General features: G+C 53.3%; 1 protein-coding gene across 1 annotated transcript in view; it reads right to left on the reverse strand.

The window, feature by feature from the left end:
• Positions 1-26,374, reverse strand: part of IGF2R (insulin like growth factor 2 receptor) — a 103,462-nt gene that overhangs the window by 14,091 nt on the left and 62,997 nt on the right. The window contains exons 20-40 of the mRNA XM_047102862.1: positions 23,918-24,019; positions 22,526-22,627; positions 20,253-20,448; positions 18,728-18,898; positions 18,045-18,188; positions 17,786-17,961; positions 17,415-17,502; positions 16,721-16,936; positions 15,741-15,871; positions 15,392-15,489; positions 12,813-12,949; positions 11,801-11,991; positions 10,186-10,312; positions 9,050-9,169; positions 8,471-8,727; positions 7,909-8,127; positions 5,757-5,906; positions 3,229-3,390; positions 1,799-2,006; positions 1,312-1,458; positions 69-303 (exon numbers count right to left, since the gene is read on the reverse strand). Of these exons, the coding sequence (XP_046958818.1) occupies positions 69-303; positions 1,312-1,458; positions 1,799-2,006; positions 3,229-3,390; positions 5,757-5,906; positions 7,909-8,127; positions 8,471-8,727; positions 9,050-9,169; positions 10,186-10,312; positions 11,801-11,991; positions 12,813-12,949; positions 15,392-15,489; positions 15,741-15,871; positions 16,721-16,936; positions 17,415-17,502; positions 17,786-17,961; positions 18,045-18,188; positions 18,728-18,898; positions 20,253-20,448; positions 22,526-22,627; positions 23,918-24,019 (3,377 nt within the window). The remainder of the gene's footprint in view (positions 1-68; positions 304-1,311; positions 1,459-1,798; positions 2,007-3,228; positions 3,391-5,756; positions 5,907-7,908; positions 8,128-8,470; positions 8,728-9,049; positions 9,170-10,185; positions 10,313-11,800; positions 11,992-12,812; positions 12,950-15,391; positions 15,490-15,740; positions 15,872-16,720; positions 16,937-17,414; positions 17,503-17,785; positions 17,962-18,044; positions 18,189-18,727; positions 18,899-20,252; positions 20,449-22,525; positions 22,628-23,917; positions 24,020-26,374) is intronic.

The following is a 26,374-nucleotide window of genomic DNA, read 5'->3' on the forward strand; positions in this document are numbered from 1 at the left end:
CTGCCATGTGCCCATCGCCATCAGGCCCGAGAGAAGGTCACGGCTGACAAGAGGTGGCGGGTACTCACGAGACTCCTTCGTGGACAAAGAACCAGGAGCCGGTGAGTGAGGACAGCAGCCTTAAGTCATAGGTTTTGTGCTTCTGGATGAACTTGCACTCCATCTTCTTTGGGGGGCACACAACTTTCGTCTTCCATTCAAATGTCACCTCACAGCCACGAACTTCACTGAAGACTTGTGGCCTCCCGATATCAGCGTCCTCGTCACACTTGAAGATGATCGCGGACGTCCGGTGGCTGTTTGCTGGGGGCGCAGCATGCGGGAAAAGTCAGACCGTGGCCTGGTCCCGCGCGGGCTCCTCCCCTCCCTCCCCCTCAGCTGCGTTGGCCGGCCGCTGCCCACACGCCAGGGGCAGAGCCCGTCCTGTTCCGTTCACCCAGATCCTAACCTGAAACAGACCAAGACCCCTCAGGGCACAGGGTCCCTTCCTGGGCTTCGTGACCCCGCGGCCCGAGCTCAATTCCCTGTGGACGGATGTTCCACATTCGATCACACGTGGGTGAGAACAACAAATTAAAACAGCAACAAGATACCTCTAATCACCTAAAAACGTGTCATCCAACAGACCAGGAGAAAGATCCTGTCGCAACAAGCCTCCGAACAAAACTGTTATCAGTCCCCTGGTGAATTTAACACTTAACGCTCTCTTTGTAGCATCTTGTCCCTGATCACTCACGACAACTGATTTTTTATGCATTTTCTCATCACTTCCTTTGAGAGCTCACATCTGTGCCACACACGTGAGGAGGGTTCCCGCATCCCTTGTCTCCAAGCATCGCCAGAGCAAGACCGCGATGTCCGGCTCATGCTGAACCCCCCGCCCCTGTCCTGAGCCTGCCCCCACCCCCAGCAGACAGCCAGTGGAGGACCCCCGCCCCCCCCGCCATTTCTGATTACTGCCACCCTGCAGACCTGTGACAAGTGGGATTCTAATAAGCACGAATGTGCATCATCAGTGCTGAGACCCGGTCCACGGACACAGATCCCTGGAGCGAGCGGGCCCCGCTGGCCCCCTGACACCTGCACGTCAACTGTGCTCTACTGAGGTCCACATGCACGGTCACATAACACGCCCCTGGAGCAATGAGACATGTCCTTTCTCTATGGGAAATAGGCCTGACGTGGAAAATCTACACGCAACAAAATTTCTGCATTAACTTGGACACCCACAAAGGCGCAGGCACGACGCGAGCCTGGGAAGGACACTGGCTACGGGGCAGCCTGGGCCCGGACGCGTGCTCCGCTACGTACAATGTCTGCAGAAGCCCCACTCGTGGTCTCTGTCGTAGTCCGCGGTGGTGGAGCACCAGAGCCTCGCCCTGCCCTCCAGAACGCACTCGTCGTAGCTCTTCCCGTTGAATATGAAGGGGAACACACAGGGGTCACCTTCCTCAGTTTCTGGAACAAAGAACACCTGTGAGACCCTGATGACCGGCACGACCTCGGCTCTGCTCTCCTCGCTGGGCACGATCACCTGGGGATGCTCAAAAGGATCTCTGACGGGAGCAGTCACCCTAAACCAACACGAGGACCACAAGGTGACAAGCGGCTCGCAGGCCAGAGTGTGTTCAGAGCCCAAGCGCTCACACCCGGGGCTGCCCGGGTGGAACACTGCGTGGTCCGGGCCAGGGGTCAGCATTCACAGCATCTGGAGCTTCGTGCCTCAGTTTCCTCCTGCTGCCAGGTCTAACACCACATCTCCCAGGACCGTCAAATGCATCCCGCTACGAAGATTTACCTGGAGGACAATTATCTCCATTGGCGTAACTTAAAATGACAGCTTCGTCCTGGTGCCTATAATCCAGTCTCATCGACGCCAGCCGTCCAAAAGATGCCCCCTTGGTCCCAGAGAGCAGGCAGACGCCTCCGTCCTTACAGCCTCCTTGCTCCGGGCCCGCCGCCGCGGCGCATACCCCCACGCTGTAGGTGCGTGAGTCCCGAGTCACCTGGACAGACAACACCACGTGTGGCTGTCAGTGGCTCTCAAGACAGAGAGGAGCCATCGCTGCGGGGAGGTAGGTGCACTCGTGCAGGAAAGCAGGGGCTGCCTGTGGGCTCTGCACGGGTGCCTCAGTGCTAACCTTCCTTCTCTCCAATCCTGACCTCCCCGCACAGGGCAATGCCTTACCCGCTGTCTGGACGTTTCCCTCCAGCCACTGGAAGGACCCACATCTCCCTCCACTCCCAGGCCCAGCCTTCCTCCTCCTCCCGCCCACGGCTGGCTGTGCTCCGCAGCCGGGCCTCTGGCAGGGAGCCATCCAGAAGACCGCGGGGCTGCTCATCCCCTTCCAGAAGCCCCAGCTCCCTGCCCGCAACGCGGGAATGGTGAGGACTGAGTTGATGGTCACTAAGTGGACACGGCGTAATTAAGTATGTATCTTGCCTTCCCCGCCTGGCCCCCACCTGCACACCTGTCACACCTGCGCAAGGTCTCCATCACAGGAGCCAGGGCCCTGGGCTCACTGCTCACCAGCGACCATCCACCGCCTGGGAGGTGCTGGGATTTGGTCGGCATGGTCGTCAGTGTATGACTCGGTAACATCTAGATCACAGGCCTAGAGATGCACGGTCCTCCAAACACCAGTGATCCAAGATGCCCGTGGCCTCGTCAACATCAGGCCCACGACACACAGACCAAGAGTAAGATAAGCCACCCCCTCCCCCACCCACGCAAATGCATCTAAATCAGGGGGACATCCTAGCTCCCTCCGTCCATTACCTCTGCAATCAGTGAAATAGCTGCCTCTTTATCTTGAAGCCAGGTTGCAGGGAGACACGAGGGAAATTCCACGTGGCCTCTGCCAGGTACGCTACACCTGGCCCCGGCCCTGGCCCTTATGGGGCACGTGGTCACACGCCCATCCCCAAGCAGCCTCCTGATCTCCGTCGTGTCCTTTCATCTTGACAAAGCCGTAAGGAATGAAACTCTGAACCATGGAGCACAACTCAAGCGTTAGCCGTGACTGGTTCGCTACACGATCCGGAACCCCCGACAGGCTAATCCTGTGCATCCACGAGCGGCGCTGAGCCCACTACCCACCCCCGCCCCCCAACACACTGTGCCTCAGTGGTCACAGGTGTCCTGTTACTTAAAACACAAGTGGCTGTCAGAAAGAACCCCGGCCGCCGTGTCCCCAGGGCCGCCGGGCTCTGGCTGAGCCGCCTCACCTTGAAGGGGACCTTGGAAAGGCTGGACAGGTTGAAGCTGTAATGCAGCTGCTCGTCCGTCAGGGAGCAGCCGTCCACCCGCACTTCGTCGGGACAGACCAGTGGGGTCTCCCACCCGAACACAAAGTCACAGTCACTGGTCCTCAGCAGCATGGGAACTCCCTGTTCAAAAGGAAAGCCACGAGAGTTAAGTACAGCATCCCCCACACGGCTCTGTGCCCCAGCCAGCGCCGGAGAGAGACTCCTGCTTCCGGGGGCTGCAGGCGCCACCCCTACCCCCCACCCCAGCCGCAGACGCGGCTGTGAGGCCACTGGGTGCTCTCGGTGACCCACAGGGGCTTCGCTCCGGGGGGAGGGACAGTCGCCACCACCAGCTGCAAGGGACCACAACTCTGCCCTCACAGCACCACCGGGCAGCCGTGCCCACACACCCAGGCCCCCTCGCGACCTCCAGTCGCCCCGCACTTGGAGACGGTCTCCGTGTCCCCACTAGCAGTTCTTCCGATGTCACGGCAGAGGAGGGTGTGAAACAGACCCTGCCTGCGCAGAGGAGGCCGGGAGGCGCTCCAGTTCGCTCGCGAGCAGGGTCTCTGCTCCGTGTGTAGCAACTGACAGTTTTCATCATGAGGGCCACACGCAACTCGGCCCGACTTTCCACAGGCCAAGTGTCCTGAACTGACGTGTCTATGCCCTCCCGCGCTCAGCAACAGCCACAAAAACACAGATGGGGCAGCTGGTCAGGAATCTCGGTTTTAGTTGCTGCCGAGCATCTGTTTTTCTATGAACATAAGTGGAGAAAATATTCCCGTGAAAGATAAAAACCACGGGGGAAGAAAATCTCTTAAAGATCTTTCCAAAATCAAATGCACATTTCATGTGAGATGCCTTGTTTCTAAAACCCAGTAAACACTGCTCACTTTCAACCCGCTGCTGCTCTGAGAATCGGAGAGACCCCCGTGTGTGCGCTGGACCCTGTGTGTGCGCTGGACCACGTGCATTCAGCTTCAGCACTTAGGCGTCACACATTCTCTACCTGGCGTGTGAGATAACCAGGGCTCCTCAGGAGAGGTGGATCTTCAAAAGACCAATCCCCTCTGAAGAATGAAATACCAAAACTGGAAGCCTTTCTACAGAGTAAGCCACACTGCTTCACGGCAGGTGCCTGTTGAGACACACCCACACGCCCTGTAAACGCACACGGTATGAAGAGATAAGACTTTGTTGATCAGAGCTCCGCCCTGCCTTGAGAACTCAGGATTACCCTGACAGTCGCGGGACAATCTGTGAACAGTGACGTGTCCCACGGCCCCGCGGTGCTTTGCGGCACCACATGGAGACGGCCCAGGCGGCAAGGTTTGCTTCTTCCCTCTCAGTTACCACACTGTCCCTCCTCATCAGGCATCAGGCCCTGGCCACGTCACTTCCTACCGCTGTCAAAATACCTATGTGGCAGCCAGAGCTCTCTTTCCCTTACAAACCTGCGACAGGCTGAGAAATCAGAAAGGTTATCCTACTGAATTTACGAGACGCATTCCAGAACCATAATCCATTACCTGAGCTCCTCGGGGAAGATGAGCTTTATAATTCATCGGCTTCAAGATGTTAAAAAGTGATTTGAGACCTTTGTTTCTATTACCCACCCCCCACACATACACACAGAGTACTAGAATCAAGCACATGAATATTTCTGCAGCAAAATGTATGAATATTTTCCTTATGTGGACAAATACCACAAGTAGCCTCCCCCCTTCACGTGAGAGGATTGGGAGCTTTCTGAGCTCTACAGACTTCAGAAGCACAGATAAGGGGCTGTGAGGCCGGGCTGCCTACAGCAAAGAGCTCTCCACCTGAGCAGAAGGCGGGGGTCCCAGCAGCCACTGCAGGGCTGCGGGAGTCAGGCGGCTCTGAGTCACTATGATGGAGCCATGATCCATCCATTTATCTCCTATTCGCAGGTAGAAGTCAAGGGTAAATGTATGCAAAAACCCCGTGCAACAAAATGGTACTCGGGGTGGAAGCCAGTCTCATTTTTAAATGCATGTAAAACAAATCAATAACCTCCTTAGAAGTAACACCTACAACTCTGTTACAGCTGTTGTGATTCCGGAGATCTTATGTTTGCTAACTTCTAAATTTGGGGTCGCGTCCCGAATGATTACAGCCACTAAAAGTCTGTCTGACCTCCCAATGAGAACAAAATCACTAATGTTATAGTTTTTAAGAAGGAAAAAGCAGCTGACACTTTTACACGCTGGTGGGCCAAGTTGAATGCCACACCTCGGCTCACACGCACTTCATGTTTTTACATCACAGTGAGCTCGCTGGGCAGTCTGCCCCGTTCATTCAGGACGGGCTTACTCACTGTTAAATTAACAGTTTTAAATTATTCAAGGCACCACTGACTAACCTATGACAGCACCCATTTTCAGCAGGGACGTCCTTAGCTCTGCAGCACGCTTTTGGGACTCGCAGCTCTGGTTCACTGGTCCAAGCTTCAGCCCCCAAATTGTGAACAGGTGCACACTTACCATGCTCACGCCTCTCTTACAGTGAAATGCGATCAGGGAGGTGTAGTTGAAATGCTTGTCTGCTAGGCAGGGAGTACTACTTTCAAAATTCAAGTAAACTTCATTAGCTATGGGGTTGAGTATCGGAGGTCCTGTGACTCGACCAATATCCTAAGCAAAGAAAAAAAAGCAAACAACATTTCAGGAAATTGTTCCCCGTGTTAGTGGAATAAGAGCTAATACAGAACTGCAAATATACAAGCTCATCTGTTTTGAAACCGAGTAGCATCTAAAGAAACTCGGTTAACGGCAACTCACTTGACAAGTCTTGATAATAAGCTGCTTGGCAGAAACTTCAGTTGGCCAGCGGTTATCAGTTTCCATCCTATAGTTTATAACATGATTGTATTTCTTCTTTTTTTTTTTTTTAATGTTTTATTTTTGAGAGAGAAAGAGAAAGACAGTGCCAGCAGGGGAGGGACAGAGAGAGAGGGAGACACAGACTTCGAAGCAGGCTCCAAGTTCCGAGCTGTCCGCACACAGCCCGATGTGAGGCTCGAACCCACGAATCACGACATGACCTGAGCTGAAGTCAGACACCCAAGCAACGGAGCCACCCAGGTGCCCCATAACAATTCTACTTCTAATCACGGTCAATTTTCAAAGACTCCAGGCAACAAGAATTTCTCTCTCCAGTCAAATCAAGAATGCTGCACTGTCTTCTATCACCTGATGGTGTAAGGCAGAAACCGACATCTCTACCCCCAGCTGGTTCATCTCATGCCCACCACTGCACTGGGATTGCCCGTTTCCTCGGCAGTGCCCCTCGGTACATCCTCGGGGAGGGCACAGGAGTGTGCCTCATGACACGATACTGCTTAGCACAGCATCTGACACACACTGGCTGCTCAATAAATAGTTCTGAGCAAATAAACACATGAACGAAGGAAAGCTGAACAGCCAGGAACGGTGTGTGTGTGCGTGATGAGTGTGTGTGTGAGCGAGCCGCGATGCTCTCGTTCACCACCATGGAGCACATTCAGGCCACAATTGCTGCTCCACGTAGAGAACTTACTACAATTTTTAATATCTGAAAAAGGGTAGCCAAGCAGGAAAACACAACAGATCCGACCTCTCAGAAAGGGATTCACACAAGGGTACCGATCTGTACCGATCTAAGATTTGGTTCCCCCAGGCCCAACGTTTCTCACAGAGCTACGGACTTTGTGTTAAATTCGTATCACGGCCAATTTCCCCCACCCGCTCCCGACATTTCTTCCCAAATGCTGCAGATACCATCCATTTTTAAAAGGACATTTATGTATCTTACAACAGGACTATGTAAAGCATAGAGATAAAAGTATAGAAATGGACCCTTTTGAGATGCATCTCAAATAAAAAAAAAAATGTAGCAATAAGGGCTCCTGCGTGGCTCAGTCAGTTGAGTGTTCGACTCTTGATTTTGGCTCAGGTCATGATCTCACAGCTGGTGAGTTTGAGCCCCGTGTCGGGCTCTGTGCTGACAGCACGGAGCCTGCTTGGGATTCTCTGTCTCCCTGTCTCTCTGCCCATCTCCCACTTGCTCTCTCTCAAAAATAAACAAGCACCAAAAAAAGTAGCAAGGATTTGATAAAACCTGAAGATAATTCATGCAAATAATTTTTAAAAACCCAAAGCAATACTAAAAAGGGCTAGTTTGAGACCAAAACTTTCAAGGCAGGGTGGTATCCAGCAATTAGCAAATCTGCTCTTGCCCTAAATAATTCATTTTCCAAAAAAAGCACTCACAGGTCATAAGCATGTTCTTCACACAAGACGTGCACTTCAAAGAAAGAAGCCACGCCTTCTCCATGTTCTTTCTTGCCACTTTACATAAAAGTTTCTGGACCAGGGTCAACCCGGAGACTCCCAACACGATACGAGCAGCCCGTGTATCCCCGTGTTCACGCTCTCTTCCACAGCTCAAAGACTCTCTGGCCGCGGTCAGCAGCCGCCAGCTCAGTGCCCAAATCCTGACATCACTCTTCCCCTGCTGGTCCCAGAACACACACAGCCCCAGCTCATCTCTCGATTCTTTGTGCGTAACCCTCCACTGAACGCAAGAAACACGACGCGGCAGTTACGGTTAAAACTCTCGCAAAGCTTGTCTCCACCTTGAGTTTCCCATACTCACTATGGGGGCACCGTCAACGGGAACCTTGCACACAGCTGCCCCGGCAGGACAAGGCACCCCGTGCATGGGGTTCAGAGGCTGGCAGATGTTGATGTAGAAATCGGGGCCAGTGTCAGAAGTGTCGTCCTCGCTCTCGTCATACGCCTCGTAGCCCCCCGTACGGTGGATGAGTGGGGACAGGTCAATAATGGAGCTTCCATTCCTCACGGAGCATTCCGTCTGTCACACAGGGAAGACCTCGCTGGAGTCTACAGTGGCATTCTCCTAATCTCCACTCAGTTACCCACGGGAATTTAAAAACTGAACAGAAAAAGCATGAAAGATGGATCGATGTCCCCAAATTCTCGGTTATAGAACACTGGGCACCTTCAACCGTTCACTGTCACGACGACCACGGCTGGATAAAAGATGCTGGGTACCCACGGGTGGGGGGGGGGGGGTGCCGGGGGTCGGTGAGCTGCAGTGGAACTCGTGACAGAACCGGGGTCCCCCGGGCTGCGGGCAGCCCCAGGCGTCAGGCAGGCACTTCTCAGAGGCCACACGGGCCCAGCCCCAGACTCACCACCTGCTCGCAGGCCAGAGGCGTGTGCCAGGAAAAGAAGAGCGTGCACGTCTGCTTGTCGAGAGAGATAAGCATGGGCCGGTTGGTGGGCCCGGCCTCAGGCCGGCACACGAAGCTGATGACGCTCTTGTAGGTGAGGCCGGATTTGGACGGACAGGGCGACCCGTCCTCGTACACCAGCTGTAAGACCTGGTCCACGTACGTCAGCCTCTTGTTCGCCTTGCCCACGCTGATCCTGGTCTGCCCAAAGCAGGCCCCTGCACCGGACGCAGAGGGGGAGGAAAAACACACCATTAGGGATTCAGATGACCGGCCTTCCGAGGACCGCTTTCTGCAAATGCAGATGCTTAAGTCGGAGCTAACGCTCAGAATTCTGAGCGTCCAATGTGGTTTCGACAGGCGTCACGTCTCTAACATGTTGTCACGTGGCCACGCGTTTCCCCCACGTGAGCGGACTGTTACGGCAGAGAAGGTGATCGACCTTCGGATCTACTCCTCTCTTCCGGCACAGGAGCGCGGAGGTCGGGACAACCTCCGGGCAGGGACAGCCGGGCCACAGCGGGAGGCCGCGGCACTTACCCACGCCAGGAGAGCAGTTCTCGTTCTCCCCGCACACGCTGATGTACACGAGCCCCTTCTCGCTGTATGCGGCCGTGTACCCGGATTTGCCACTTAAAGAGCTCAGGTCAAACAGATGTCCTACGAGGGGGAGAGGGGACGGACACAGTGACGCCAGGTCGCGTGGACTCAGGAGGCCCGCTGCCAGCATCCTCACACACACATCACGGTGGCCATTGGGGCTTCTGACGTCTCTCCAGGAGTCCCCTCCGCCCCCCTCCTCAATCACAGACGTGGCCCTAAAAGTGCCCCTGGCCAGCTAGGCTAGATCATGAGGCTGCAGTCCCCAAGTTTATGGGATGGCTCCTCTTGACCCGGAAGACAGCGGCTCCACAGCCTCCCCCTCCCCCCCCCCCAGGCTGGGCCACAGCAGCCAGTAGGGTTGTGGTGGGATGCGGGGGGACCTGATGGCACCCCTCCCGCTGCCAATGAACCCACACCTCTCTGGGGCCCAGGCACGGACACTCAGTCGAGGTCTCCCAGCTGTCCCCACGTTACCACTGGAAGGTTAACAAGGAGACTGACTCTGACAAATCCACAAGCCTGCAGCTGGTGTGACTGGCACCCTGGGCAACAGGAGTCACAGACCGCACCATGGCTCTCAGGGAGAGGGGCTGATCTCCTCACCGAAGGAGAGCTCTGAGTAGACCCGGGGGGGGGGGGGGGGGGGCCCAGACGCCAACGGGTACGCACACGACAGAATGCGGCTGCCCAAGGCTGTCTGGCTCCCCGGCTTCAGGTTGGGTCCCCCACTATGGGGCACTGGTGACTGGCAGTGTCCCTCATTGTGGGGGTGGGTGACTGTCAGCATCCCTCCCTGTGGGGTAGGTGACTGACGGGTGGTGTCCCTCCCTGTGGGGGTAGGTGACTGACGGGTGGTGTCCCTCCCGAGGGGGGTAGGTGACAAGCGGCATCCCTCCCTGTGGGGGTAGGTGACTGACGGGTGGTGTCCCTCCCGATGGGGGTAGGTGACAAGCGGCATCCCTCCCTGTGGGGGTAGGTGACTGACAGGTGGCGTCCCTCCCTGTGGGGGCGGGTGGCCGACGGGCGGCGTCCCTCCCTGTGGGGGCGGGTGGCCGACGGGCGGCGTCCCTCACCTGTGGCAGGGTTGGTGACCTGGCAGTTGTCGTGCACATTGCTCCTCACAGGACAGGCGGCGGCTGTGGGCCAGGAGAAGGTGTACTCACAGTCCTCCACCGCGCTGATGAACATGGGCCTGGAGTTCTGCGAGCAAAGGACAGAGCGTTGCCAACAGGGCAGGTTTTCTACAGGACGTCACCCTACGCCAAGCAGCAGCTTCTCCGCAGCACCACGCAGGACGCGCGGCAGCGTCTGCGTGGGGTGAGGGCACATTTTGGAAAGCCAAGGGTGGAGACCCGTTCCTGGTGTTTCACCGGGGGCTTAACACGTGCAGAGCAGGTGAGACGGACCCAGGGCTGGAAATCTGCTAGGGCGCCCATGGACACTTCCCCACAGCTCGGGCTGGGAAGGAGGGGCGGAGGCCTCGGCGGGCGAGGAGGCCTGCAGGGCTCCGGTGCGTCAGGAAAGAGTAAATAGCTGATAACATTGTGAAAAACAAAGGACCTCAAAATCTGCTACTGGAGGCAAAAAAGCCCGCCAAAGAAAGAGCCATTTATTCTACCGACCCTCCGGCATCCCAACGCTTCTGCCGCCTGGCCACAGCCCACGTGCAGCACAGGGCACGGCCTGGGCCACCGCGTGCACAGCCCCTCGCGGGCCACCCCCGCGTCCCCACCCCGCGTCCATCGGCTCTCTTCTCTGCCCTGGGCCTCTGCCCGGTTGAGGAGCTGAGAGTATCTATCGGGGCCCGGGGGTCCAGCCCCGGTGGCTCACGTGCCTAGTTTCCTGAGGAGGAAGCCTCGGCTGGTGCTCCCTTAAGAGGGCCGACCTCTGGCTCCTGGGGCGCCCTGGGCTCCTCCTATCGCTGCCGGCCAAACAGCTGAGAGAGCGGGCGACCTGTCCTAACACGGAGTGTGCTGGTCCCGCCTGTCCTTATTCCTAAACTGTCTACGACCCTAGTCTCACACAACAGCACACGGGGCTTCGTCTTGAGCTCACGAGTGGAGACATTCCCGTGGCGACAAACGGTCCCAAGAAACCGTTCATTCAGCCCACACCTGCTTACCTACACACAGCAGCCCATCGGAGACGGGCACGGTCGGCAGAAACGAGGCCGGCCCCCCTCTGCCGCGTCCCTACCGCACCCCGGCAACGACGCGTGGCACCCTCTTACCTCCTCCAGCTCACTTCGGTTTGGCAAGATGGGAACAGCTCACATTATTAATGGGTAAACAGCTTAGGATGGTTAAGTAATCAAGCAAGTTGCACAGGCAGGAAGCGGGCGAGCTGCCCTGAACAGAGTTTGTCCAACCTTCTGCTTCTCCCGAGCCACGTCCGTGAAGACACAGGGCGGGCTCTCGAATACTAGTTTTCTCCACAGCCTTTGGGGGACCTTTGGGGAACCACACTTTAAACAGAACCAACCAACTCTGAAACTAGAAATGCCAGGTCAGGCATGCCAGAAGCCAGAGAAGAGAGGTGCCCCACGAGCCGCAGGGCTGGGGCAGGGCTGTTGTGCGGGGGCAGCCTGGGCCCTCTGCTCACATCCCAAGGGCAACAAGACAGTCTCAGTGGCCCTTGGATTCACGCTGCCCGCAGAGCACCAGGGACTGAGAAAGTCGTGTCACTTACGACTTGGCTCTCACTGCAGGTGAATCGGATGGTGGTCGACTTTTTCCGAATCTGGTCTGGACACGAGTCCCCATCAACGTACTTCAGGATGGTGCTGCCGTCTTTCCACTGTGGCCCGTCCCTCACCCGGCCGAGGTTCACGGGCTTGGAGCTACCCAGGAGACACACGGCCGCTTCCGGAGGGCATGGCTCTGTGAGACAAGACACAGGTAAGAGTTACCTCCCGTGATTCTCCCGTCTAGAATTTATCAGGCAGGTAATGTCAGACACGCCACGTATTTGATGCTAACGGTGACTCCAGAATAGCTCTTTCTCTTTCACGTAAGTGACACGACAGTGATACCACAGGACTTCTCAGTTAAATGCTGTTTTACCATAGATGGAATGGGGGAGGCGTGGGGTGCAGGGAGATTCCAAGGTTCAACAGCCTAAATTATTTCTGAACCCCAAATACGATGCAGCTAAACTACCTACATGAAGCCAACAGAACATTTCTGACAGCCGGCACTCATATACCATCTTTAAGAGTTACCAAGAACTCTGCCAACTTCCCGGTCCCCAAAATGTCTGTGCCATCTGCCCAGGTAAAGAACTAGTCCCACACTCTGGACTGGGAGCCACACAAAGTGAGAAGGGGACCCATGGCCTTAGATGTAAGGACCACCCACCCACATTCCTCTCCAGAAACCCAGAAAGCACACACCCGATCTCTGTTTCACACCCTGTGTCTCCTACCCCGCTAGGAAATATCCGCCACCATGACCATCTCCACCTACCTCTAACCCTTCACGATCAAACAAAATTACAGTGTTCCCAGCAGAGTCTCCAATGCTGATTTATCCTGGACCACCCCAGGGATCAGTCATTAGCCCTTAAATAACTCCTCCTGCCACCCCATGGCCAAAGCACTCGCGTGATGTCAAGGGGGATGCACTTTCAAAGAATCCTGCTCCCACTTGATCTTCCCCCAGACTGACCACAGGCCAACAGCCCACCAAGAGTCCTCTCTCACCCGAGCCAGCCTGGGGAGACAGAGACTTGCAAACGTTGATGAGGTAGTGCTCAGTGGCCCCTGTCCTCGTGACGGCTTCCCAGTTGTCACTGTACCTTGCCAGCGACGAGAGGTCGAAGGTGTTGCCAGCCCCGTCTCTGGAGGGAAGAGAGCACTGCCATTAGGCTCACGTGTATTCAGGGTGCGCACTGAGCACTCGGTCTGGAAAGGACCAAGGATCCAAGGTGCAGTCTATGGCTGACGTCCCAGGACTCCGATCTCACCCCGGGACAGAACTTCACCCTGGACCTCTCCCACCACCTCGTTCAGCAAAAGTCTGTATTCACCCAGAAAAGAGCAGAGACCAAGCCTGAGAAGTGCTCCCCACGCTCAAGCCAGTGAGAGGACAAGAGCAAAGAGCAGACCACTCAGAGCTCCCTCGGGGCCAGCTACCTGCTGTTGGACCCCGAGGAGACCAACGGCCACTGAAATAAAAATGAACTGGTGTCGACGCTTCTCGGGCTGAATGTTTACTTACTACAAAATCCCAAATAGAACCGTTACTGAGGGCCAGCCCCACACCGGTGAGGTGTTAATGGTGAGCAAGACACACGCTCTGTCCCTGGGACACACCAGGTCTGGGTGAAGACAGAGACGCGGTCACAGATGGCACTTGACGAGGACTCAGGAGATAAGAGAACGGAAGCATTCATTCATTCGTTCACAAGACAGGTGCTAAAACTGAGGGTACTGTACTGAGCAAAATGGATGAAAACCACCTGTCTTATGACACAGAAATTACCAGTAGAAGGAAAACACGATAAATAGAATTCAAAAAAAAATTTTTTTTAAGTACACAATATATCAGATGGCAATTAAAGCCAAAGAGAAAAACGAGGCAGGGAAGGGCGATGTGAGGTTTGGGGCCGGTGGCAGAGAAAGACTGAGGTTTTAGATGGCACGGTCAGAGAAAACCTTATTGACAAGGTGACCTCCTTTTACACACGTTTGCGCTCCTATAAATTCATTACAATATGCACGTATAAACTTCCATTTTAACCGGCGATTCCATTTCCCTTTGATTTCATTAATTCTCTTAAAAACTGTGCATTGGGGCAGCTGGGTGGCTCAGCTGGTTGAGCGTCTGGCTTGTGGTTTCAGCTCAGGCCACGATCCCACGGTGCGTGGGACCAAGCCCCGCGTCGGGCTCTGCACTAACAACACAGAGCCTGCCTGGGATTCTCTCTCTCTGCCCCTCCCACGCTCATGCACTCTCACTCTTCCGAAATAAACAAAAAAATAATAAAAATAAAAGCTGAGCATAAATATATTTGGTGGGAAAGGTTTCACGCACAAAAATAAGACTCTTTGTACACAAATCTCAGAAAGCAGAAAACAGTCTCCAGTGGCACAAAGAGAATAGCTGAATGAATTAGGCCTATCAGAAGGATAGTTCACGCCCATTAGAAATGAGAAATGCAGGGGCGCCTGGGTGGCTCAGTCGATTGAGCGTCCGACTTCAGCTCAGGTCACGCTCTCGCGGTCCTGAGTTCAAGACCCGCGTCGGGCTCTGGGCTGATGGCTCGGAGCCTGGAGCCTGCTTCCGATTCTGTGTCTCCCTCTCTCTCTGCCCCTCCCCCGTTCATGCTCTGTCTCTCTCTGTCTCAAAAATAAATAAACGTTAAAAAAAAAAAATTAAAAAAAAAAAAGATGAGAAATGCGTTTGTTTCATGTGAAAATGCTTAAGAAACATTAGCTGGAAAAGGTAACATTACAAAACAAATTCTGATTCAAAGTTGCTAAACACATATTACTGAATGTATGCTTTCCCACATTACTAAAACTTAAAAAGTTGTCACTTTACCCAGATAAAAGGAGAGAACACAACAAAACAGGGAAGGAAAACATGGAAATGACTACACTTTCCCCTAGGGCTGGATGCTGTAAGTCTGTGACCCTTTTCAGGTGGATCATCACAGAGCAGAAGTGACAGCACGTCCCCCAACCGTTGAGAACCACAGATGAAACCTCCAGGGACAGGACACAAGATGCCTATTTTGCAATAGTTCCAAGGGCAACCGCTGAAATGCACACACAGTAGAGGCCTCTACTTCACCTCAGGAGCTGCCAGTCACCCAGTCCCAGGAGCCACAGGCGACAGAGATCAGAAGAGCCACTGACAGCCCCTGAGAACCTGCTGTCTGGGCACCCCCGACTGTCTCCGACGCCCCGGCCTCTGCACCTCCGCCCTTGTCCTCTCCACGCCTTCTCCCCGCCACACAAGCAGCGTGCCAGGGTGGAGCACAGGCCAGGTGACGTCCCGCTCACTCTACTCCACTCACACCGTGAATCATGCAAGGTTTTTCTTCTGTTCCAATCGCAATCACTTCCCTGTACGCATCTCAGCACAAAATGATCACTGAAACCCAAAGCTGTGAAGGGTTCAGGAGTTAACCTGATCCAAGTACTTGTTTGAATACGAAGAAATGAAGGTTTGGAGAAACCACCTAAGCCAACACCCTGTCCCCTGACCATGAACTGTTAAAACTGCGCGCAGTTCACCAGCCTGTCCAAAGGAGTCAAGAGACGCACGGACTTACTTGAATGAACACTCGGTCACGTCAAAAGGTGCGCAGGCATATTGCGTTCGCCACTCGAACACGTAGGAGCAATCCGAGGTCTCCCTGAGAAATACCGGCTGGAAAAGGAAAGAGTGACATATATGTCATGTGGGACACTTCACGTAGTTTATCACACTTTGAATCTTCAGAATGGAAATAGTAAGGGAGGTGATGTCCGTTAAAATCCATACACGCTGATCAAGGTTTCGACCCATCTTCCGTAACTACTGCATTTGCGGTCAGCTGACCAGGGGCCTCTGAAACGCCGGAGCGGAGGCATCTCTCGAAGAGCGGGGCAGCCACGCCCGTGGGCCGTGACCACACTCACCCTCTGCGTGCTACGGTCGCAGTAGAAGAAGATGGTTGTGGAGCGCTGGTACACCTTGTGGCAAGTGTCCCCCCCGGTGTAGTTCATTTTCAACAAGCCGTTCTCATAAGTCAACTTCTGAGTGAGGAGGCCTGTTCGGAAATGGCCAGATTAAAACAAGGTTCGGGGCCCAAAGTCTCCCAGCCACGTCACGTCCCCCAAATAAATCGTCATAAGAGCACGTGTGTCTGGCCTCCCAGCACCGGAGCCTACTCCCTGCCCCACTGCCCCGCAGGAGGAATAAAACCCGGCCTCCTCTTGTCCACGGTTACAGTGTTCTGGTCTCATGGTGGGCACAAGCAGCACAGGCTCTCATCACTAAGAGGATGGCCCTAGGGGCTGCCCACGCACTCACCACCACGTCGCATACTTCTTCTTCTTCTTTTTTTTATGATTTGAGAGAGAGCGAGCGCGTAAGCAGAGGAGAGGCAGAGAGGGGGTGGCAGAGGATATGAAGAGGCTGACAGAACAGAGCCCTATGTGGGGCTTGAACTCACAAGTGACACCATGATCTGAAGTCGGACATTCAACCGACTGAGCCACCCAGGCGCCCCAGCTACTCCTATTTAAAAGTTCTCAAACTAGTATTACTTGCCCAGCTGCTGAGATGGCATCATGACCAACGGCCTACCCTGTAAGTTATAGCCATACCCTATACTAAACGCATCTCCGCTAACTTGATTCTAGAAAGTACTGGCTACTTCAGCGTGCCCCTGGGTTGCAATAAAGAATCGATAGCTGGAATTGCTAAGTAAGAACAAAATAAGCTCTAGCGACATCTGTCACGATGCATTCTGCTTAAGAAAATCAAGTGAAATCAGAAACGTGAATATTTCACCCAAAGGCAGCTTTCTTCCTACTCTGGAAAGAAGAAACCTTCAGCATGAACCTTAATATGCGATTCCATTCTTGCACAAAAGCATAAGAAAAACCCACGGTACCTGCCACTTTGTGAAATCCCAGGGCTCCCCGCTTTTCCTGACACGATGAGATCACCTTGGACTTGTCATCCGTGGAGCAGACGTCTGAGGACAGCTTTCCACAGACCCGGAAATAATAGGTGTACTCCCCAGCACTCACGACCGTGTCATTGACGGCCAGAGGCTTCAGGTCGTACAAGTTGCCATGTCTCGGGTCCTTCACCTGACAGTTGTCTCCTTCAAGAACACACGGGAAGCGAAGGACCATTGCAGTTCCACACGCACTCACTCTCTCGGGCAAAAAGTCTTACAATTTTTAATCACGTGAATACGGTCTTAAAATAAGCATTAAATGCCATTTCCACATCATCCCATCATGCTTGTAACATTACACAAACTGCCTGTCAAACAGCGTTCTAGAAAAGCCTGGGTCACAGGGTGAAGGTCCACTTAACCACACAAAACCTCAAGTTACGGTTCTCACAGGTGAGAAGCCAATAAGCCGTCTCTCCGAGTAGGTGAGGGAAGATGTCCCTGGTAAAGGTGGCAAGGCAGTGGAGTAAAAAACTCTAGGATAAGAAATTATCCATCTACTAACAAGCATCTCACGACCGTGCGTGTGGCCATCACTACAGAGTTTTGTACCCAGATGCTGGTCGGAATGTCTGCCCCTTCATCCCTTTGCAGCATCAGTGAGCCGGGCCCCAGGTCTTACCTTCCACTCTGACGACAGGACAGGCTTCCACCGTTCTCCAGACGAACACGTACTCACAATCATCCAGAAGCTCAAATGTTGGTGATCCCTATAACAGAAACCAACAACTTCTGTTTTTATCTTTTTTTTAAGCCAAAGATAGCCACAATTAATATCCAACCTTCAATCTCCGTGAGAAAAATACATGAGCCTTGTTAAACGTGTTAAGACCCAGAGAAAAACAGTACGTTCTAGTCAAATGCTACTGAAGGCCTACAACCCATGAAAACACAGCCAAGGGTGAAATCAGAGAGAAGGTTCAGAGGGTGAAGGGAAACAGGAAATGGAGCCACTGACAAGCAGGCCCAGTCCTCACTGACGAGCTCACGCACCGAAGTCTGAGCACACTCGAACATTATCCTGGTCGAGAAGCGCTGGTTCCCACACCTGTCGCCATTGACGTAGACGATACTCAGAGACCCGTTGGCTGCGGCCTGAGGGCTGATCTGTACCACGCCCAGGTTCTGGCTTTTGTCTTCTGACACCAGGCAAGACCCCACTGCGCTGCCTGAAAGAGCCGGGAGTTCGTCCGTCTGGGGCGGGGGACAGCAGGAAGGCAGATGCGACTCGAGTCAAATGCTCACTACTCACCGTGACATTCAGGAATATAAGGGAGGGGAGTGCAAACGCTCAAATAGAAAGTTCTCTTTCTCCCATCCGCGGAGGTGTCTACAGCCGCCCAGGGCTTCCTTACTTGGCTTAAGCCGCTCAGATCGTACTCGTTTCCAGCGAGGTCTGAAATACACGGAAACACACGAGCTACCCCTGCTCTCTTGCCAGCGTTAGCACACCGGCACACTGAAGACCAATGATGCACGAACTTGACGTCGTTACTAAGGAATCAGAAGGGCCCAGGAAGCTACAAGGCTTTTCCTACAGACACATACACTGGCTCTGGCCCTCGGAACTGCCCTTCACAACAAAGTACCACTGACGTGGAGGTGCAGGGACCCCACAAAGCACGAGGCGTCCTGGGGACACTGCTCAGCTCACAGAGCTTTAATGCCTTTTAGGTCCTCAAGTAAGAAGCTCTGAATGTATTTTACTTTCTTCCCCTGCGTTTTCTTCTGTTCTTGAGCAGCTTCTGATTACAAAACGTAGCTTAAAACTCTTAATTATATACCCAGATTCTCTTTCAGAGAAACACCGCAAGTGTGGGTATCAAAGAAGCACAGAACACAAACATGCTGCCTATAAAACACACCACACACGCACATGTGATTACACTTACGCACACATACACACACCCCTGATCCTGGTCCTCTCGGCCTTACCCGTGACCTGGCAATCCACTGGAGAAGGGACACAGGCCAGTGCGGTCTCAAACTCAAAGAAAGTATCTCGGATTCCCCGGCCAGAGTCAATGTCCTGATGCAGGAACTTGGGGGTTCCTGGGTAGGCATCATCGTTGCAAACAAAGCGGATGATAAAAGCATCAGCAGTCCCTGGGGAACAAGGGAGGCCGGGTTTTAAGAAACAGAGCAACAGAAAAAAAAAAAAAAAAAAAAGAAACAGAGCAACAGGACAATGCCCCCACTGGGAACAAACCTCACAGCCACCCTCTAAAATGATGACATCACAGCACTGGGTCTGTCTCAAGGGGGCTGATGTCAACTACAGAGTGGCCGTGTTCACTGCCACGGTGACCCACACGACAATGGGTTTACAGGGTGAGCCTGACAGTCCTGCGGTCTCATATTCTAGAAAATATGCACATGCAACATCCTTTCCTCAACCCCAACGCTAGCTAACATCACCGGCTTATTCAACACCACTCGCTAAGTTCCTTCCACACGCAGGAGTGAAAGAACCAGAAGCGATCCCTGCCCTCCTAGGAGCTTACACTCCAGCCCGGCGGCCCCAACACGAAGCACGTGGAATGCAGTCTAGGGCTCGCCAGACGGCGGGAAGTTGATGGAAGGAAAATGCAGCAGGCCCAGACATGAGAGACCCCCAGGTGGTGGGGGTTTTAAGGAGGGGGCTGGCCTCACTGGGAAAGGGACACCTGAGCTGATACCCGAAGAAGGTGAAGAAAGGGACCCCCAGGGCCATCTTAAGGGGGGAGCACCTTGGGCAGGGGCAAGAGCCGAGACAGAAGCTCAGGAGGGGAGGGTGGGTGAGAGGGAATCTCAATGGTTTCAGAAGCAGGAGGTCGGCAGGACTGAGCGAGAAGGGGGAATCCCGTCCCGCAGCCTCTGTGACAGCACTGGCCTCTAGTACGGGCGCAGGTGGCTGGGAATGGCACGATCTAAACACTTGAACCATCACTCTGTTGAACACAGAGCGCTCGGGGGTGGAGGGCGGGCAAGGGAAAAAACAGGACGACCACCAAAGGGCTCCTGCAGCGAGGGGGACCAAGGAAGCGTGCAGGCTCAGCGGCCGCAATGGGTGAAGGCCCCACAGCCACCAGCACGTCATCTCCTGCAGCCATCCACAGAGGTGGCAGGTAATGTCATCATCCCCATCTGAGACAGGAGGAGACCGAAGCAAAGAGGCTACACGATAAGCCTGAGGTCACGCGGCTTTACATCCCAGAACCGCCAAGGGGCCTAACGTTAGGAGCCTGGGGGAAGGACAGGCACAGGGACCATCAACAGTGTGGTCCCGACACTTAACAGGATCACACGCGAGGGGCCTGGCAGAGCACAGAGGACTCGTGTGCGCGATGCCATGGCCCAGAGGCTGGAGGGCAGGGGAGTGCTGCATGGTCGCGTACCCTACACGCTCAGGAGGTTCACAGACACACACAGAGCCACCAGGACACGCGTTAGTGGCAAAATAACCTGGTTCTGAGCTCACCTGTGGAAGGGTAAAGAGGCCCCTTGTAGGTCAGAGTTATAAAGCCCTCGGTGGACAGCTGGAGGGTTTTCTCGAGTCCAACCTGCCTTTCTGGCTTCAGATTCTTCAGGTCTTTTGTCTCGGTTTCCGCCTCACAGCCAGAGGCTGGTTTTCCATCGAAGGTGCCACAGGCTGGCATTGTGCCACACACGTTGAACTGCAGGCCGGACAGCAAGAGCCACACGCGTTAATACAGGCCATGTAACTCAGCACAAACAAGAGCCCTAGCAACTCAAACCCTGAGAGGCTAACTAGTTAGTATTCAAGTTACCAATTTACACGTTTGGGCACTTAAATCCAGAAGTTAGTACGCAATGCAAAATTCAAAATCCAAATGGCAACACGCATAAACTGCTTCTAGGGAATAATAAACACATATTTATTTACACAGCCCCGTATCTCTAAATGCCAAAGATGCATTACATAGAACAATGCCCCATCTACAAGAGGGAACATATACGTAGAGCAGACTATGACACCATTTTCAATATTAGAGAAACTGTGTAGAGTTGAAATGTCAGTTACAAGGAACCAGGAGCAAACATCCCCTGTACTTTCTAAAGACACCGGTATCATTCTATCATGCAAATGAAGCTAAATATGTTCTCTGGTACGAAGACGCAGAAAGGAACGACTTCTCTACATCTGTTAAGTGTTCACAGACAACATGCACAAAATCAAGGTCAGCTTTTCTTAAAAGACCAAAGCTTCCTACTCGGGAAACGGCCCATCGGGACTACAGCCAACGCAGGTGCTCAGCAGCCGTGCGGGCCGTGCGCGGGAGGCCGTGGTTAACGAAATTTGGACGTAGGTTCCCTTTCCTTTCCGTGGACTTGCCTGCAAGCGAACCACAGAGCTGAGAGAAGCTTGGGCTTGCTCTGCCAGGCTGTGGGCACCGGCTGTCCTGCGGGCCTGCATCGGTAGGCCCCTCCGATCGGGGGTGTTCAGGCACCCTCGGAGATGTCGGCAGCTTCAGCAGCGTGGGGAGGCCACTGGGCATATCCGGAGGCCACCGAGCCCGGGGGGGACCGGGTGGCAAGCGGACAAAGCCGGGTAGGCGGCTGGTGGGTGGCGCTGGCCTAAGCAGATGGTTCTCCTGGTGGCACCCAGGAGCCCAGACACAGCTGGCACCACCCAATGCCCCTGCTAGCGCACACAAGGCAGAGGCTCTCTGGGCTGCTTCTAGTGTGTTCTTTATAAGGGTTACTATTTTCCAGCATGTGCTGTATGTGGGTCGACAACGTTCTTGTCTGCTTCTCACACTTACAGGTGGCCACATATACTCGCACCTATTATAAACCTGTTATTAACCGAACCCTGTAGCAGCAGTTTGGGGACTGGGGGTGGGTAGATGACCAGCCAAAGTGCTGCTGAGGGACAAACCCTGTTTGGGTATCCCCCCCAGCCTGTGGGACAAGCTGTATGCTCTTCTACACCGACAAATTCCCCTGTGTCAAATTCCCGTAAGACATTCTTATCCCAACCTCCTCTTCTCAAAGGGTATTCTCTCCTTCCCATGTGGCTGTGCTGCAAAAATTTAAACAAATATATCTATGTACATATATACATATACACAAGCTAACATATATATACATGTATATGCACACATACACATACATATATGCGTGTATATACATACACATACGCGTGTGTTCTTTCTTTCCAGCAATGCTTAGTTCATAACAGAACAGCATTACATGGGGGTTTTCCACCTTGCCGCTCCGGACAGAATATCAGGGCTATCACTGAAGGAAGTGCTCTCAGAAGAATCCAGAACACAGCCACCCCAGGTTGTTTCCCTTTTATAGGGTAACGTAAGTACCATTTCCTCCTGACTGGTGGTTCTCAGACTCCAGTGGGCATCAGAATCACCTGGCAGCTGGTCAAAAGAAACTGATGAACCCACCCCACAAGAATTTATATTTCTAACAAATTCCGGGTGACGCCAATGCTGCTGGCCCAGGACCACTGCTCTAGACACACAGCAACAGAGTAAGAATTTCTTTTCTGAAAAATGTCACCCTCATGTCTGTACGACAGCAGTGAGTGGAAGTTTTATCTCCCTCTCCCCTCAAATCTGGATTCTTTCACCTCTTCCTGGGTAACGGCTGCCATCACACTGCCCTGGACCATTCCTAAAGACACCTGCCACCAGCATGCGCCAGCGGCAGATGACTTACACGCACGTTCTCCTTGTTTCAAAGCAAACTAGAAATTCATCATGTAACTCTTACCACAAAAGTCTTTCCAATGCCTAAGAGCACGTATCCTTGGGTATCGTTCAATGGGTTAAGATCAAACACAAACCCACTGTTCGGGTCCCTTATAGAACAGGCCTGCAGAAACAACAGGGGAAGAGATACATTCAAACCAATCCCACAATAACACGGCCAATATGGAGCGCCCTCGCAAACCTGCGTGTATGGACCTCACAAAACATGTGCTTCTCCACTGACCTGAAACCCCTGTCAGAAAAGCGGCCCCATGCATCCGTCCGCACCAGCTCCTTCAGATACGGCCCCTGCGGTCTGCCCAGGTGTGATACCAGGCTGACAAATATTAAACTTACCTGAAAGCTCTCAAGGCTACGATATTTACCTAAATAAGGAGACCACCGCTGACCCTCAAGGGAGAAGTTAGTTAGAAACCATACATAACCCATAAATAATTTAAAAAAAGAAAAAGAAAAACTTTAGAAAGTTGGTTTAAGTGTTCCTTTTTCTATTTCAGGCATTCACTTAAAGACCATGATAACGGGAGGCATGATGAGGTACCTCACCATCCCTTCTCCTCTAGGAGACGTCATAAACCTTACTCTCCCCCCACATCTTTCTTCTGCACAGTCCGGCAGTTCAGGGGAAGCATCAGGGGTCCCAACCCCAGAGAGCATGACCGAGGACGCAGGGCGGCATCCCGCCATCCCTACCCGTCCCCGGCACCACAGGCCCAGGACCCTGTGGGAACCTTCGTTTAGGTGGGCCTGGGCTCTACTGTGAAAGCAGAGCTTCTAGAAGGAGAGGGAAAGGAGGAAGACTGAGCACAAGGAACACAGCCAGCGCCGTGAAAACAACAGGTCACCAGCTCACGGCTCTGCAGGGGGGGGGGGGGGCACCCAAGGGCAAGAACACAGGCCAAGGCCAAAGAGCAGGATAAGCCAGGACGGCAAAAGGCACGTAGAAGCAACGGCAGTAACAGGGCCAGGATCGGAGCTTGAAAACCGTGAGCATCACATTGAAACAGGCCAGATCCCGCAGATGACAGGGCACTGGAACGTTTTAGGTGCTGCAGTGACAACCCCCCACAACTCTACGGTGATGGAGAACCCCCAGAGCCCGCTAGGGTGCCACCACAACACAGAAGGGACAGGGCAATGGAGAAAAAGGAAGGAATCTATAGTAATAGGGGAGTAAAGCCCAGGGTCTGGTTCTCAGCCCAGCATCTGCAAGCCGGGGTCTCCGGGAGAGCAATGCGGGGGGACGCCCAGATGCCTGATGCCAAGGCGCGGGAAATGGAGAAGCCAGGAACAAGTTTGGAAGCACGAGGGAAGGGGTGGGCGCAGAGCGGGGGCACCGGGGCGGGCATATCCAGGAGCAGGGCAGCGAGACAACCCGGGACAGCACGCATACCTGTTTTGTGTCTGTCATGATTTGGATGGGACAGGCAGCCTCTGTGTTCCACAGGAAACTAACCACACACTCCCAACTGAGAGAAAATATGGGGTGGGTATTCTGAAAGGTTAAATGCAGAGTAACAGTCAGTATAAGGAGATGGAACTCGATCTCACCAAGGGACTACTAGCCTAGCACATACAAAGCGCTAAAGTCTACTGAACTTAATTATGCGTCAGCGACAGACTAGGTGCTCAGTGCGCACTCCCTAATTACAATTTCATGTCCTATTATTCCCACTAAGGACATACTACCTCTCGTGCTCAGATGTCAAGAAGTTTACCCAAGGTCACATGGCAGTGAATGGCAGAATTGGGGTCCAGATCTGGGTTTAAGTCCACGCTGTTGAAAAACACTCCACACCAAGAGTATGGAACGTAAGAAAGACACAAAAGACCCCGGCGTGGGAGATTTTACTGACAGAAGCTCAGAAGTGGGGACCGAGGGTACAGAGGAGCCTGGAAGGGTCACAGGGAGCCTCGCGGGCGCTGTGAGCACTGCCACCGTGTGGGGTCTGGCTGCAAAGTCCTGCTCAACGTGTGAGGGTTCACCGGCTGCCGGTAACTTACAATGTGTGCACAGTCCCGGGTGTGTTTCAGTGAAATGTTGCCCAAACATGCACCGCACCGCCTCCTCTGGGAGCTCTGCCTCGTTACAGGGAACAGCAGCTTGTGCTGAGACAGCATTTACCACTGTGCTGTTTTATTAGCATTTCTCAACCGAGCCTCATAATGACCTGGGAACCAGGTTCTGTAATCACCTACCATCTAGACACAGGTGAGCAAACAGAGGCACAGAAAGTCAGGACACCTGCCCAGGCTCACAGGAGGACACATTGGGCACCTGATGGCGAGCCCACACCTTACCCACCAAGCACCCTCTGGCCTGGAAGTGCCGCCCCTCCCCGCCCCCCTCAGCCTCAGCATCTCTAACAGTAAGATAAAAACACATCTGTCCTGGGGCGCCTGGGTGGCTCAGGCGTTAAGCGTCTGACTCTCGATCTCACAGTTGGTGGGTTCGAGCCCCGCCTCAGGCTCTGTGCGGACAGTGTGGAGCTTGCTTGGGATTCTCTCCCTGCCCCACCCCCTCTCTCAAAATAAATGAAGTTTTAAAAATCCTTAAAAAAAAAAAAAAAATCTGTGCCTTCTGCCCTACACTGTGGTTGTGAAAAGGTGCTGCTTTAACGGTGAAAGTTCTGAAAGTTCTGTGGCTTGCAGAACTCTGCGACACGACCTCTGTTCATGGTGTCTGGGGCCCACCGTGTGTACCAAGCCCCACACAAGTACTCAGACATACAGTGACGACGCGAAGCTGCTCTGAAGACTGCAGAACGCTGCCCGCATGAGGTGTCACAGGGAAGCTGAAAAACTAAGGATCCCAGAGAACCTTCTGGAACAGTCCAGTATCTCCGTGGGAACAAGAAACCGCAGTGAGAAGGGGAGGTGGGCAAGGCTCCAAGGAGGGGACACAGACATGCCCAGGAGGTGGCGAGGGCTGGGCTGGGCAGCCAGGAGTTCTTCCTGAGACTGAGGAAGGAAACAGCCAACCCATCCCCGGGCTACTCAAGGAGCACGCTTACAGTTCAGTCATGGAACACCTTGCACGACGTGGGCCCATGCTCGTCCAGCTAGGGATTTCATCCCCTTATCAGAGACCCCTCCTTGACCTCTGAAGAAATCGTCTCTCGGAAAAAAATCACGTGTTGGCAAATGACGCTGAGAACTTGGGGTCTGCGAGGCAACTGGAATGTATGTGACAAAGTCCAACAGACTGCTGAGGACTGAACACATTTTGCCGTTCGTTCCAAAGAAACTACAGGAAGCTGGAACAGACCCTTAAAATGTGTACCTGACCCTTTAAGTTATTTGATAACAAACGTGAATTCTATTACCTCCACTGTGCATTCACCTAAGACTTCGAATAATTACTCAAAAAACACGTGACCCAGATATAAATGTAAAACTCCAGGTAAAAAAGCAATTGGATTTGGGATAGCCACGTTCTGGAAATGAGTGCCAGGAATGGTGCATAACATCGTGCGTGTATCTAATGCCACTGAACTGTATACCTAAAGGTGGTTTAAATGGTACCTTTTATGTTATACGCTTTAAATTTTTTTTTTAATGTTTATCTTTATTTTTGAGACAGAGAGAGAGCATGAGTGGGGAGAGGCAGAGAGAGAGGGAGACACAGAATCCAAAGCAGGCTGCAGGCTCCAAGCTGTGAGCACGGAGCCTGATGCAGGGCTTGAACTCTTGAACCTGAGCCGAAGTCGGACGCTCCACCGACTGAGCCACCCAGGCGCCCCAATTATGTTATACATTTCTTACCAACTTTTTTTTTTTAGAAAAGCAATTGGGACGGTACATAAGCATCTTTATTTGGGGTTTCTCTTCTATTCTACCCTGGCTAAGG

This window comes from Lynx rufus, unplaced genomic scaffold, assembly GCF_022079265.1.
Source record: "Lynx rufus isolate CCGP_SWC_20201006 ecotype Redwood Valley unplaced genomic scaffold, mLynRuf1.p SCAF_6, whole genome shotgun sequence".
Classification (NCBI taxonomy): Eukaryota; Metazoa; Chordata; class Mammalia; order Carnivora; family Felidae; genus Lynx; species Lynx rufus.